At 38.9% G+C, this 16,320-nt stretch overlaps 1 protein-coding gene and 1 pseudogene across 2 annotated transcripts; one reads left to right on the top strand and one right to left on the bottom strand.

The window, feature by feature from the left end:
• Positions 1 to 764: 764 nt before the first annotated feature.
• On the top strand, positions 765 to 6,807 carry LOC131782153 (ZP domain-containing protein). 2 transcript variants are annotated; one of them, XM_066170427.1, is made up of 6 exons: positions 765 to 898; positions 1,973 to 2,080; positions 4,063 to 4,425; positions 4,689 to 4,908; positions 5,379 to 5,692; positions 5,946 to 6,807. In XM_066170427.1, the coding sequence occupies exons 2-6, from the start codon at positions 2,014 to 2,016 to the stop codon at positions 6,122 to 6,124; spliced, it is 1,143 nt and encodes a 380-aa protein (XP_066026524.1). In that variant the 5' UTR covers positions 765 to 898; positions 1,973 to 2,013; the 3' UTR covers positions 6,125 to 6,807. The 2 variants fall into 2 exon arrangements, with proteins under 2 accessions (XP_066026524.1, XP_066026523.1); XM_066170426.1 differs by having other exon boundaries at positions 766 to 898; positions 1,935 to 2,080.
• A 6,202-nt stretch (positions 6,808 to 13,009) lies between these two features.
• LOC131782067 (beta-1 adrenergic receptor-like) lies at positions 13,010 to 14,005 on the bottom strand (annotated as a pseudogene).
• Positions 14,006 to 16,320: the final 2,315 nt, after the last annotated feature.

Raw genomic sequence — 16,320 nt, forward strand, 5'->3', positions numbered from 1 at the left:
ATTAGAATGTTCCGTTTGCAATTTGCATGGACAAAACTCCAACCCCCTCTCTCCTTCTTTCCCCAATGGCCAAACGCTCAACGTTTCCAAGACATTGTCTCACAGAGAACATGGCATGAGGTACCTACATCAAAGATGACGCAGCTCAGAAAATTCAAGCGTGAATTTCATATAGAACAGATTTTCAAAATAGAGTCCAAAACAGTGTACGAGTAATTGGAGCGCAATGACTTCCCTTGAAAGGTCGTAACTGACTGGAAGTTTATTATTTATTTCGCTTAATTGATGAAGGAAATATATGTAGACAAAAACTGAAAAACAATTTAAGAGGAGAATTAATCATTAGTAAGGTGCGAATTGTCTAAACTGTATATACTGAAAATTTTAAGGTCATGTCGCCTAGAAAATCGAAAAAATGATAGGCGTAAGGCTACTTTAAAATGCAGGAGCTACAGGTTAAAATATTCTCGCAGTTTAAGGCGTTTTTTGATTCCCCCCTCCGTTGCTTCTGTGCATGTTTCGGTGTGATATTTCAGTTAAATCGACACAGTCACAACTACTTAACTATATGAGATAAATTCTTACTGTGCTTCATGTGCTTCATCAAAGGGGTTCTGATCGAAATTCGGTGTCCGTGAAGCATAGTTGTTTGTGAAGTTGCGTACTTGCATATAACTGTTGCCTAGCGACGAAGGTTCGAGAGAGGACCTAAGAAGTCTTGATTCGCTTTGATAGTGGCAAGATATTTTAAAAACGTGGGATCAACGAGGCGGAACGCATCAAAGCGTAGCGGTTACAGGCTTAAGCAAAGAAACACAGCGGAAGTTTGCAGGCGACCTTGTAATAATCAACGAAATTACAATTTCTTCGAAAAATTTAGCATCTCACACGGACAACGGTGAGTGCCTGATTCATGTTTTAGACCGTCCATAAAATAATTATTTAAACATATCGAAAACAAAATTTGCCTTCGTCAAATAGAACCGCCTTGCGTGCAAACAATACGTTCTCAACAAATTTTTTCCTCTCGTTTCTTTTACTTTCGTTGCCAAGTTTTCGATAGCCAGAGCACGAGAAGGTGTGGATTATGAGTCGTTTTACAGTCAGCAGCCTTGCATCTTTATGATTAACGAAAATGTAATTCATCATCTCCATTTGTCATGCGAAATACCATGGATGTTTAATTTCCATTCAAACAAGCTATCGGCAAGAGAGCATCAATTGATGCTGTGTTTAAAGATACTTTTAACGCAATATCATGAATAGAAAAACCAATAAAGACAACTGCAAATGAATTGTAGCGATTTCTAGCGTTCCATTTGTTCTATTTGCAGTCATAAATTCTTGAAACTTGATTACAAACAAGTGAAATGTCCTTTCGTGTTTATAACAATTAATTACGTTCCAATGGCTGATTTTTTCGCTCTCGAATGAAAATGATCCAATCGAAAAACAATTTATAAACTGGTAATTGCACAGTGTACCGATTCGAACCAAACGTAAATATTGTATTTCTGTACAAAGTTTAGATCAAGTTGAAGTAAAACAGATTAGATTTCACATCACTTGCACAATGCACAACAAATACTTAGACTTTAAAAGAACGCTGCATCCAGTATTTTCTTTACACAGATATGTCGAGAGAATACAAAACATGTCATATCTTTGATTATTATCACTATTTCGGGCATTTTGGTGCATTTTGCAGGATGAAATAGAGATGTTGACGTTTAAATGTTCGTAAATTGCTCGGCTAGAATGACTCTCAGTCGGGGCCAAATTTTATAAGTTCACAATACACTGGCCATGTTTTAGCACACACACAAAGAACGAAGAAATCCAGAATTTTCCTTTTTCATCCTTTCTTTCGCTCTTGAACTAAATTATTACGACAAATAACTTTGGATTCAAGAATTTCTTTCGTTCTTATTTAGACACTTTGACTGACATTCCTTAACTTTAACTTCATAAGTTGGGTAAAACCACCAAGAGAAGGCTGAACTCTACGTCAAAATGGCTTGGCAGTGGATTTTACTCTCTCTCGTGACGTTCGCTTTACTGTTTGACGTCAGAGTTAAAGGTGAGACAGACTTCAGTTTTTTCCACAAATATAATCCCTTATGAAATATTTCATTCACAATCAAAGAATAATTAAGTGAGACCTGACTCTGAGTCAACTAGACCATTACCCGGGGTCTTGTTCGGTCTATTCCGCGATTCTTGACAAGCCTAAAACTGGCAAACACTTACTGAGAATTGTTTAGTCGACACGTTTACAAAACTTGCACGCAACGAAATAGAGATACGCTACTACCGGCTGAGGTGCTCTGTACCACAACCACCTAAACTTTACGGACTACCGAAACTACATAAACCTGGGATACCTATGCGACCTATAGTCTCATTTTGTGGGTCCCCGACGTACCAACTGTCGAAATACCTTACGACGATACTGCAACCACTGACTGACAAATCGAGACGTAAACTACAATCAACTGAGAACTTTATTGACGCTATCAAAGACGTACAGATACCTGACGACTACAAACTTGTGTCTTTTGATGTGAAATCACTGTTCACCAGTATTCCACTTCAATTGGCTCTACAGTGTACTGAAACCGCCATCCAACAGTCTACTGATGCACTACCATTACCGACAGAAGACATTATGGACCTACTTAACCTCTGCCTTACATCGACTTACTTTCAGTACAACGGGAAACACTACAAGCAGTTGCACGGAACAGCTACGGGGTCGCCGGTCTCCGTTGTTGTCGCAGAAATTGTGATGCAAAACATCGAGGAACGCGCCCTTGCAACTTGCCGACAAACCATACCACTTTGGTTACGCTACGTTGACGACACATTTACCGCCGTACACAAAGACGAAATTGACGTTTTTCACAATCACCTTAACGAACAAAACACCGACATTCAGTTTATCAGGGAGATCGAAGAAGACGGCAAGCTTCCTTTTCTCGACTGTTTGGTAGGCCGAAACAACAACGAACTACGAAAAACAATATACAGAAAACCGACGCATACCGACAGACTTCTTGACGAATCATCCTACAACCCGACTTCCCACAAAGCTACGACCATCAAGACATTGACAAGACGAGCGCAACTTGTTTGCAACACACCGGACAGTTTATCTGACGAAAACAAATACCTTGACCGTGTTTTTGACAAAAACAACTACAACACTGACTTCATTAGACGAAACACTCACAGGGTGACCGACGCTACAGAAACTAACAGGGACTCCACATCTATCACGACTACAGCTGCTATACCCTACATCAAAGGCACTTCTGAGGCTATCGCGCGGATCCTACAACCTTACAACATTCGCGTAGCTCACAGGCCTATTACTACTTTACGACATTTGCTGACCAACGTTAAAGACAAAGACGAACCCAACAACAGACAGGGGGCGATTTATAAGATCGAATGCTCCGACTGCCAGGCCTCCTACATTGGTGAGACTGGTAGAAACCTTAACACGCGACTAACTGAACACAAACGAGCAACTAGAAATGGCGATGTAAACAATCACATTTCTGAACATCACCGACAAACTAATCACAGAATCGACTGGGACTCTGCTAAATGCTTAACCTACAGTACTCTGGAAAGCTGGTTCACTAACTTAGAACAGACGCCTCTCAACAGATGTCAACAATTACCAGCACCTTACAAACGACTCATTAACGACGTGAACAAACCGACAAACAGACCGACAAACAACAGACGGATCGAAACCGACCAATGACTGTTAACAAACTCTACACGAGTCTTCCAGCCAATCACATCACGGCTAAACAGACCAATCACGTTCAACAAACCAGACTTTATAACATCATCGACTGACAACTACTCCTCACTTGACTCTGAAGATGACTATCGCACAGATAGTCGAAACGTCAGTCACCAACAACAGTTCTTTTCAGAACTACACTCACCCGGACGATCACACTACACGAATTACTATCAATCTTTTCTTAGAAATGTAAAACCTCAGTCCAACGCTTTACGTATCTTCTTACTTTTTGTCTTCAGGCATGTCAACGAGTTCAATTGTCTGCAATGCTAACCACACAGTAACTATAACCATTACAAATGTAACTGACATCGATGCATTCAACGAAAGCGATTGGCGAATAGATAACAAAACAGAATGTGAGCCGACATTCATGGACACGACGGTCACGTATACCAATTTGCAAGTGGCTGATTGCGCTTCAATTTCCGAAGATAAGAGCACTTCTATCAGATACGTTTTCGAGATCCGTGCAGTTGTTCCGGGCAGCAGTCCGATCCAGGCCTTTGATCACGTGATTGACGTCGTGTGTGAGTACGTCAATAATGGCAATGTCACATCCAGCTTCATACCTTTAGTGAATCGTGGCGATAACTCGTCAGGTATGTCGTGTTAGCTTGAGTAAAGTATACACCTGTAAAGAAACTGAAGCGTGTTTTGCGGTACATTAGATGCAAAATTATAACACCTTCGTTATGTAGCCAAAAATAAAATTTGCAGAACTTCCGTGTTGAGATTTTATCAGGTATATACTAGATTATGCACAGAAATTTTAAGCAGACGTTGTGTGTGAATGAAATGTGAAGATTCAACTGATTTAAGCCTCACTCTGTGCAGAACTAATATTTGTTACTTTCTTAATCAGATTCTGCAGCTTTTACATTCAGCCTTGACGTTTTTGAGAACTCTGAGCTTACCATTCCTCTTCCCAGCGAAGTGAAGCTCAATCAACCATTGTTTTTCCGAGCTCAAGTGGAAACATCAAGCGCTGCACCAAACCTGGACCTCTTCATCTTGCAATGTAATGCGTCAAAGTCGAACGACGCAAATGTTCCGGGCCACGATGTAGTCCTTATTCAAAATGGGTTGGTACCTTCTTGAAGTTTCCCGAAACAAAAGCATAATGTATTTTAACATCTACACCTCTAAAAAGTATGAAAATCCACAGAGAAACCTGAACTTTCAAGAACCGTCTCCAATGGAAATTGAACTTAAACAAAGGACGCGGCCATTTTGAATCTTTCATAGCCGCCTGACCGCTAACCTGCGACGGAACAAAGTTTTACACAGCCTTCTTCTATCCACTCAGGATCAGTTTTAATAACAAGGCCTTACATAAAAAAAGCATTGTTGAATCTAGTAATTACTTGAATGCGAAAACCGGCGCAGCGGCTGATTGGGAATGCAATCATGTGAAGTCACGTTGCTGAGTTGTTTTCAAAATGGCGGCGCTCAAGTCAAGCTTTTTTTTTTCATTTTATTTTTTCAATTTTGGTCAGGTTAGTATTTCTCATCCCTAATATCATTAAGGCCATTCTTTTCATCTTGGATTCAGATGTGGTAACGATACCGTCAGTCAAGACGCAGGTGACACTTTGAATTACATCTGCGCAGTCGACAGCACGCAGGAAACCTTTCAACTGAATTCTTTCCGGTACTTTGGAGCTGAAGCCAACACTTTGGTCTATGTGCATTGCGATCTTAAGGTGTGCCTTGCAGATGCTGCGGATTCTGCATGTGAATGCCCGTCTTTGGCTGATTGCAACCCTAATGCTCGAAAACGGCGAGCAGTTGAAGTTGATGAATCTGTGGTGTATCGCGTCACGATTGGTCCTTATTATTACAAGAAGGTAGAGAGAGACGACAAAGGTAAGTTAGTTTTCATGACATCACGTTTGATGCTGTTTTGCCCTCATATGGTGGTTCACTTTTCTAGAGCGTGGGACACCAAAAAATTATGAATTGCCTTTAGGGATTGAAACCTTAGATTCTCAGCCAATTTTTTTAGTCGAAGGGGTCACACGCCTTTGCCTGGCATATTTCATATTAAGGAGCCATAAAGTCTTGCTAAAACATGGATGAATTCTTTCCTCACAACATTCCTTTTTTATTTTGTAATCAGATCACAACGACAAGAAACCTGAAACAAGCGAGGACAACTCTTCATTTCAACTCAGTTTAAGCGTTGCCATAGTTTTCTCAGTCAGTGGTGTCATCATAGTATCAATTATATCCCTTACCGTGTGCTTCATTTCGCGCGGACGTCACCAGCGTTCTTCAATCACCGAGTTGAACAAGTGACTTGATCACAGTGTAAAAACGTAAATGCCTCAGAGCCTTTCCCTCAAACTTTTTATGTCATAATATGAAGCATCAATCAATTTTTAGAGAATTACTACCTGGGTTCAATCTTTGTCGTTTTCACTGCAACGAGAATTATGCAAGATCAATTTTAAATGATGGTATTCTTTTTCTTTATGGCCATTGATATCCCAAAGATGTGCACTCTGCTAAAGCTATAGTATTATATCCATTCTTGTCAGGATTTGCTGCTTAATCTTTGGGTTGAAAACATCTCGTAAAGTCCCACATAGGATTTAGAGAAAATGGGGACAAAACTGAAAGGAAAGACGACAATAAGATGTTTATATTTGACTCTCATAGAATTAATGTTAGCCTCCTCAAAGGTTCACCAAATGATGATGCAGTTTCGTTCAACCATCGGAAAGATAGTGGTCTTAAATATCATCCAAAGAAATTAACTATGTCATTTCTTTAGACTTCACGATCAGGGTCAGGTTTATTAGTCAGGCCGGTTAGTTTCAAGACTAAAATGTTACAATATAAGGCTTCAACACCTATATTAAGTAATTTACACCAGCTTCCGCTGCCCCAATTTACCAGTGGGAGATAATAACATTACCACCAAAATATTTTGGTTTACGATTATAAAATAAAAAGACAAAAGACATGTTTTTTATCCATTTTGTTGTTGATGTTTTTGATATTTTTCTCTTCACTTGTTTTCTTGCTTTTTCGATTGTCGCGGTTTTTTTTCTTATTTGTTTGGTTTTTGTTTTGTTCCTGTTGCTTTTGTTTTCATTCGGTTTATTCTGGTAACATTTTAGATACAGCCCTGGCTTTCCCCCCACAAAAAAGCTCTCTAGGAATATGATTTTCATTATTTCTGCTACGCTATTTTCTTTTCTTTTTTCCGATTAGGGTAAACGTTTTACAAGGATTTAACGCTTGTTCCAAAATTAAAGACTTTCAAAACCCTTTCACTCCAGTGGTGATCATCTCCTGGCATCTCTAATATCTTGACAACAATACCAGTCTTGGAAACTGAGAACGTTACCATATCAACTAAATTATATTTGCCGAACAAAAACACAGATTCTCGGGATTCCGAAAAAAAAGTTGTTCGCAATCAGTGGACTCATCAAGAAGAACTAGTGTTTTCATGATCTAGACTGGTTGTCAGTCTTCTGTTAACTTGCTGATATAATGGGAACGATCAATCACAGCTTACGTGGAATTTTAGTTCAGAATGCACTTTTTTTTCCTCCGCCACAAAATGGAAAAATTGCGCAATAGTACCCAGAGGTCATTGGGCCCTCAACACCATGACAACTAACTGTGATCCAATGAGGTGTTCACATGCTGATCACGCGTGTTATCTTGATGATGATTGACGTTGTCATGCACAGACAGGGCTGGGTCACATGACGAATCACGAGATTTTGCTTATAAAACTCTTTGGTCAGTTGTTTTGTATTTCAACGTATTTGGATTGCGATCTCCTGGTGTATTATGGCGCAAACGCGCAAAATACTTACAGACGCATATACAAGTCGTATTATTCGCGGCTAATCCACATTGAAAGATGTTATTGAGCGTTAATTTTGGAACGGATTGAGTCGCGAACGCTTGAAAGCCATGAAAGCCTTGAATGCCTTGTATGTTAAGTATGCCAATGTCTTAGTTGAAAAACGTTCACTTGTTGTAAAAAGCAAAATCTGAAATCTGAAACCAAACTGCATATACTCTATGCAATCTATTGAACAACACTACCACCGTGAGACTGAAGTACATAACTATAATGGATGCAAACTGCTTGTGAAGAAAGACGACATGTTGGATTCACTTGATGGCAAGGAACGTAGCTACGATAACAGTACGAATAGTATTAATTTCACGATCAGAAAGGTGAATCTTATGTTTGTTTTTATTGTAGTTGTATGGATATTCTCTTTTAATAAATACGTGATCCGAAACCCTGTGTTTTTGTGTGTATAATGTTATTATGTTAAATATTGTTTACGCAATTGTCTTGTCACAGGCGGCCCAAGCTCACGTCTCGAGAAAAAGCCAACGATTAATTCAGGAACGCGTCACGCGTTGTGTGACTCGGTGTTAAGTTACGAGAGGAACTGCACGTTATAAGGAATAGTATAGGGAACTAAGTATGGTCGATTTACAACGATACATATTTCGAAATATGAACATTTTTCTCGTAAAATCAATAAAAATTACTCATACCCTGTGTATCCGTTGTATTTTCTAGCGATTTCTGCCGTTTTAAGCTTGCTTTACCATCACTGTTATTCACGTCATCTACTTTTATTACGTTGGAAAAATCTGCACAGACATCACACCAACCAACTCGCGCGCAAAGTAAGAAGACTATATTGAAGGTTTGAAATAATATTGCGATCTATTTTCATCAAGAAATGGGCCAGGAATATTCCACAATAGTGCAAATAATCGTGAAGGCGGATCGCAGAAAAGCGATTGCGTGACGCTCGGTAAGCTGTAAGATGTAGACATGTTATTATATACCAGACGTAAAAACTCTTCAGATTCTTAGCCTACATTTTGTACCCACTCTGCGGTCTGCAGTCTATATTTTGTATCCGGTCTGCAGTCTGCTGTCTGCATTTTGTACTAACAGGTATCCGTGGCACCAATACAGTTTATTTTTGGTTACAGTTATTCGCAAAACACACATAATCTACCACAAAATACCTGTGAGTGAGGTGATTCGACATTTTCGTTCTTTCCCACATTAATATTCTTCTCTCCTTTTGTAAGAATGTAGACATCACTCACAATGTTTCAAGTAATCCACCCACCCTACAAAAAAGTAGCTCTTGTATGCATAGCATGCTTATGTTTTGAAATAGGTGTATGCCCTTGGCCAGACTTGAGCGCACTATTTCGGTATACTAGTCCTACACCCGTAGTATCACTACACTTGATTCCAAGGATCTAGTACCATCCAGGTATCCCAGTTACCCTGCTCACAGGGTCTAGTATTTACAAAACAACACGCATACTCTCTGAAACAATTCTTGCAGTTTCTCCTGAGATTTAGTATACGGAACCCGATGAACTAACCCTCCTTTCTGGAAATTTGTTTCCGTCACTAATGATGTTACGCTCTTAAGGACCACAACGGTTTTGAGCGACAAACTCGACATTTCCCTGCGACCATCAAAATCAACAGGACAAACCCAGCTTGATGTGTTGCGTGACGTGATTGTGGAAACTTTTCTCTTTGTCATACGACCTGTTTCGCAGGTTCTACAAGTTGGAACCAAAATTAGTTAATGTAACGAATTAGAATTGAAAGTTATTCAAATGGACTGAAGAATTTTATATTTTAATGAGAATTTTATCGTTTAAATGTTTACTTGATTCATGGAAGGCAAAGATTGGAGTGGCTTTGGGTATTTCAGCTCTAATTTGGAAAAAATAATACAGTTAGGAGTATGTTCTAAACACCAGAACACCTGAGAGGACACTGGAAATGTAATAAAAGCATTTTTTAGCATCCATAGCAAAAAGAAGAATGTGAGGTAGTGGAAGGAGACTGAGTTTTCAACGCCATTTGTCGTAAAAGCTGCCACCAGCTTGTTATTGAACTCACTAAAAAATTTACCTAGATGGTATTAACTTTCTTTTGTCGCGAAACTCGTGGATTTTAAAACTTTGAAACGACGTACGATGAATCCTGAAATTGGAATTTGAGTCTATTGGCAAACTATGCCTGCTGGTCTCATGAGCAGATCAAGCTCTGACGAAATTTGACAGTTTTGAAGTTTTAAGCGGATGCAAAATTCGAAAATAAAATTCGTCAGGACACAATTTGTCCTTTGATTTTGTCAAGAGAATTCTGGTTTTTTCTGCTATTGCAGATAGCCCAGATAGGCACTTGCGAACCAATTTTTAGTTAAATAATAGCCTTCACTCTCGAGAAATTGCAAATATATTACCCATGTGATCCGACTACAACTTTAATTCCGAAAACTTCAAAAACATCTCTAGTCAGTCTGGCTTTTTTTTACTGCCTTACATTTTCCCTTGTGCTGTGGCTATTAATAAGTACTTTCACCGCATTTCCAATGTTTCTTAAAGTGCTCGGATGTTTAAAACATACCATCAACTGTTATATTTTTTCCATGATATCGTGGTCAAAATGACCGGAACGAAACAAAATTAACTTGTAATCGAGGATTTCGCTGGATAGCTGGTAGTACTTTAAATAACTCGATACGTCGTCCCGGGTGTCCTAACGGATTTGGACCCCCCTAGATTTGGACCCCCAACAAAACTGAGTAAAAACATCATCCTTGACGTTCTAGTAGAATTACTTTAAGTTCCAGTGCGTACTAAAGTATGTTTTCGATTCAAAACATGCAACTGGCGGCTGGAAATGATCCTTTCCGCGATAGTCGAACACCGCTAGATTCAATAAGAGACAAACTTTTGACACCAATTTATTTTGTTATTGTTCAATGCCCGAGTGTTGGGACGACATGGTGCAGTACGAGTTGTGCGAGAAATGGTTGCACATGAGCTGCGAGGGATATAAGACTGCCTTGGAGGGCGAGTGACTCTGCATTGTCAGCAGACTTCCCGGCTCTAGACGTCTTCGTAATTGTTAAGGTGCTATTTCGGATCCCTCAACGGTTAATATTCGTTGAAATTAACTATAGAAAATAAGATTGAGTTTGATGTAATAGTTAACACTTTTGTTGGGACGTAGACATTAATGTTGATTTGCCTTTGAAAACAAGCTGAGAGTTCCAATATAGGCTTATAATAATAAGCTTCAGAAAAGAAACATTTTTACTTACCATAGGCTTTGCGAACAACTTTTAGTAGGAGTTGTTACTTCGTTCTTGTTAAGAAACTGTTTAATGTTATTTAATTAGAAAATCAGACTGAGTTATTTTTGTGACTGGATGCAACAGTCTCCACTAATGTTATGACGTTTCGTATTAATGTTGATTCGCATCAGAAGAAGCAAAGATTTACTGGAACAATTTCAAGAGTTCGAATGCAGCAGTTTGTTCGCATTCAATTCTTGCGTATACCGTACGACTCGCTATAATAAATGCGGTAGAATTGGAACGAAATGGCTGTTTTTCTTTACCTTTAATGCGGCAGAATTAGAACGAAATGGTTGTTTTTCTTTACCTTAACTGAGGAATGTTGTGTTGTGATAGGAAAGAACATCGGCAAAAAAGCTTCCAAATAGAATTAGTGACCAAGTATAATACAAAAGATGCTTAAAAGGAACGTTTGGTAGGGAGGTTCCAAATCTGCGAAGGAGGGGTCCATATCCGCTGTGACACCGGTATTCCAGGAGCGAAATCAGGGCTTAAATACCCAAAGCCACTCCAATCTTTGCTTTGCATGAATAAAGTCAACCTTTTTAAAAGTTAAAATTCTCATTAAAATGTAATTAAGTCCAATTTAAATAACTTTCGATTCTAACTCGTTATTCTAATTAATTTTGGTTTCAAATACGGCAAGGGGAAAAATTTGCACAATCACGTCACGCAATTTATCAAGCTGGGATTGTCCAGGTGATTTTGATGGTCGCAGGGAAATGTCGAGTTTGTCACTCAAAACCGTCGTGGCTCATAAGAGCGTAACATCATTAGTGATGGAAACAAACATCTGCGGAAAGGAGGGTTAGTTCATCGGGTTCCGCATACTAAATCTCGGGAGAAACTGCAAGAACTGTTTCAGAGTGTATGCGTGTTGTTTTGTAAATATAAACACCGCAACTATTTTAGCTTGTTTTTGTGTCCATTTAAGCAACGCGATATGTCTGTTATGACCAAAGTGCCAAATTTTATTCTTTAATTTTGATCTTCTCCACACTGTGCATAGTTCATGAACTGATATTTCAACGTAAATTATCGAGAAGGCGCCTTCCGATCATCTTTGTCTACTTTGTAAGTCACGCAAGCGCGCAAACGTTACGACCGATCACGTTTACGCAACGTTTTAGAACAACTCGGCATCTAATCTCCATTCATTTGCTGTGAAAACCTAAAATCCTCAACGTAGAAGATAAACGAACGAAGTTTGAACGGTCAAAAGGAGATCTTGGGCAATTCTAAGAATCATGCAAACGAGCTTTGATACGAGTGCAATTGAGCAGACACATGGATTTGCGTTGTTTTTAAGAAGTTGGTGGATGGAAGCTAGAGATATACCCGTGGGTTTGAGGCAATCCGTGACCTCATTGGTGTATAAACTATGCACTGATATGCTTTTTCAGCCCGATTAACGCCTGCATTTTGAGAATTCTTTCGTACAAAGTAGTGAATTTTTGATATGCAAATTAAGGTCGAAGAGAAAGGTCTCCTCTGCTCACGCTGGTATGAAAAACATTTCAGCTGAAGTTTCCATATTTTGTCTGTGAACTAACTGAAGACACTTTGTAACTTTTAGAAATATAGAATTCCGTGAGCTACATTGTTGCAGTCGCTGCGCGCTGGACAAAATCTTTGAAATTTACACTTTCGATCGCTGTCCACAGGGGTGGTCTGGCCAAAAATCATTTTTGGCTTGTGGCGACGCAAAAAAAGAGAATTGGAGTACAACTAAACTATTTTTGAAACATGTGTCCTAAACCCTTTTTATGGGCAAAAAATTAAAGAAAACTTTTTTCCGACGGGAAGTCGAGAGGACCGCTCTTAGCGAGAGTGGCACTTAAAAACTATTCGAATCCAAAAGAACCTTCGGTTCCCGATGCATGACTTTTGATGGTACTCCAGCCGCCTGTTGGCTGCACTGACGGGAGGTCTAAATGCAAACGCAGTTTTTTAAGAGCAATTTGTAAATAAACAAAACTTTAACATTTTTTTTCCTTGTTAACTCCAATTATATCTGGGTTTCGTTAAGCATCGTCGTTGGATCAGTCCGAAATCTCGTACTTCATTGAGTCAAGGACATATTCACTGGAGCCACTCGAAGCGCTTGACGTATCGTCACTCGGCGTCTGCAGCGACTTAGAAGCCTTACAAACGTTTTTCGCAGCTCTAAATCGCGGAAGGCGTACACTAATGGATTCATGGCGCTGTTACTGTACTGGAGCCATTTTGAAAACAGAAGAAAACTCGAGAGTTTATGTAAAGGAAAGCACTCTCTGCAAAACACCGAAATGGTGCTCACTGTAAAGAAAGACAACCAAGAAACGAGAAAAAGCGCAGTCACAAATGTAAGGGTGAGGGCTGTGCGGTGTTGTTATTTTAAGTTCTTGCGTATTTTGTCGCTTTCTTCCTGATTTGCTATTGTTGGAAGATTGGAGACCAGTGATCGAGCCACCTTAAAAATGGAAATGTTGACAACGCTCACAAGAATTCCTGGTCCAACATAACCAACGAACAACAAAAACGGAGTGTAAATTCTGTATGGACTATTGTTCGAGTCACTCGAAGATTTATCCAAGGCAGGTCGAATTGCTGCTATCACGGAAGCTGTCATCCAAACACAGCATATGACTATCGTATAATGTGTCGTGGAGAGTGCTTCGTGAATAAAGGGACGCGAAATGGCCAACCATCGTTCCAGGCTAACGGTTGTTAGATGGAAGATTGAAACCATTGCACTTAAAATGTCGAAGGAGATGAAAAACGTATTCAGAGGTCCATAATGTGCGCCTGTCAAACTGACGTATATCCACAGAGGTAGAGATACACATCCCACCAGTAGATCCGAGATAGCCAAACTCACCAGAAACGTGTAAGTACCAGTGCCGAGTCTAAAGTTTGAAAAATACGATGCCACTACAAAATAATTTCAAGTTATGATCACAAACATGAGAAACACGCAAAACAGTATCTGAAAAGCTGAGCTCCAGGACATTTCAACCACCATCGTCTAATTAAGCTGAAAAAAACTCTGTTAAACTCGAGACATTGCCAGTTATGAAGAAATATGCTTCACAATCGCAAAATCTTCATCCTGATCTTCATTTGCAAAAGTCCACAAATCGACAACCGGAGTTTTAATGTTGACTTTGACGTTGTTAGGGTTGCAGAAGTAACATCTTGATTTATTGTTCTCAATCAAAAGCTGATAAAGACCAATTCTTCTAATAAGTGTTCCGTTATCTGAAAAGAACAAACGACAAAACTGAACAAATTTGTCGGGTTTGCTCTAAAAAGGATGGAAACCCATCAGTGATCTCTTTCACATTGCCACAATGAAAAGGACACATTTAGTGATCAGAGAGCGGGAGTAATAGTCACCTTATGAAAACAATTCCAAACCTTTATGCCAACAAGACTGGGAAACTGAACGATCAATTTCATTTTACCGTTTATCACGTCCTCGAAGGTGTCTTCGCTTTTCAAGTAATGATAAACACCCTTCTACAAAATTGGTTCCCATGCTTTGTTTTATGCGAGGACAATCGAGAAGACACTCCCTTTACAAAGGAAATGGTTTGCCTTAGTTTTAATCAATTCTCGTTCGGTTTAGTACACAGCTGTCCGTACTGTTAGCAAGGCTTTAGAAATGCAAATTATCGGGAAAAGCCTTCATTCTTCTCCAATCACCACTTGATTAAACGCATTAATTGATAAGAAACTTTTTGTCCTCAGGAATAAGCTTTTTTATGCCATTCCCTTTACAAAACTATAAGCAAATACAGTACTGAAAACAATCTTTATTTTCAACTTAGAGATAAAGAAATATTTTGCAGGGGCACTGCATTTATTCAAAAGCTAGAAAAAACATCACCGGTTTATGATGACATTGTGTTTCATTCATGGTCAGCTATTGACAGATCTTGAATGAAAGTTGACAAGGTACCTGCCGTTAATCCCTCATATTGCATAACATTATCATATTATGAAACTCTTGGCATCAAAGCTCTCCAAAAAAAACTTACCTGAACTTTTTATTATTTTATTCTGTTTTATGTTTCTTTTTTCTCGTTGGCTCAAATGCGGCTAAGCCCAACATTTCGATTGTAGAAACTAGGGTTCATAATTACAATTCTCTTGCGCAACATGTCAACCTTGAATATTTTAAAGAAATTGTTTATGGCTAAAACATATTCAGAAGAAGGAATGTCCGGCGGCGTATCTATTATACTGAAGTCGAACCATGCCATATCAGCTACAGTATCGCAGGCTGAGGGTATGGAGATCATCCATAGCCTGAGTGCTTCTATGACATGCTGCGATCGATGGAATAATTTTGCGCAATGATGAAAGTGAACATGGCATACTTTTGTGCCGGACTGTTGATAAAAGTAAACGTTGTTTTTCAGTTAGAACACTTTCCTTCTCGGGATGATAATTACATAACCTGATACGATGCATGGTTAAACCAACAACAGGAAATTACAAATTCAAATCACGAAGTCATAGATTGGACTCCTCCCACGTAATTTTTTTTTTCAAGTATATCAACGTCAAACATTGTCTGAAAAAACATCTTCACTCCGACGAATGGCTCTCGCTCGAAACGCTAGCTTCAGGAACTCTTTACTTCAGTCAATTTACATTATCAACCCAGTTTTAATACCTGGCTGCATAGACGCAGCACTTAAGTTTCTTTAGAAAGTTACCCCTTGAAAAATATCATGGTTCGCTTTTATCACCAGACTTAAAATGGATCCTGCTTCCTTCCATCAAACTAAAGTTTAGTAATTGTTTACAAAAGTTGGAATTATTTTATCTCAAGCTCGACACGGCCTAGCTCATCAAAGATCTATTAAGAGCAGGGATTTAGGAAGAAATAAATTTTTAAGACTAATTAAAGCTAAGATATTTTTTATTGCACATAAAAGTTAGAGTATTATATAGACGTGACACACAGTGATATTTTCCGCAATTTAGAATGATTACGAGGCATTAATTAAATTGACAACTCGGGTAAAGTGAATTTTAAATTGCGCTAGAAACAATAAAAGCTAAATAACATCCTTTTGTCCAACTTTCAAACTTGGCAATAACTAAACAATCATAAAAAATTTTCATTTGGGCTATTAAAATTAAATGGTATTGCTAAATGCGAGTAATATATATATCCCCATAAATTACCAAATTTCCTGCAGCTTATAAGATTCGATTTTTATCGCAAGGAAGTTTTTCATGTCATGTCACCTGAAAATGACTCTTTAACACTTTTTCGAATAGTTCTTCACATCATAGCGTTATGAGACTGGCCTCAACGTGCTC

This window comes from Pocillopora verrucosa, chromosome 7, assembly GCF_036669915.1.
Source record: "Pocillopora verrucosa isolate sample1 chromosome 7, ASM3666991v2, whole genome shotgun sequence".
In the NCBI taxonomy this organism is placed as follows: domain Eukaryota; kingdom Metazoa; phylum Cnidaria; class Anthozoa; order Scleractinia; family Pocilloporidae; genus Pocillopora; species Pocillopora verrucosa.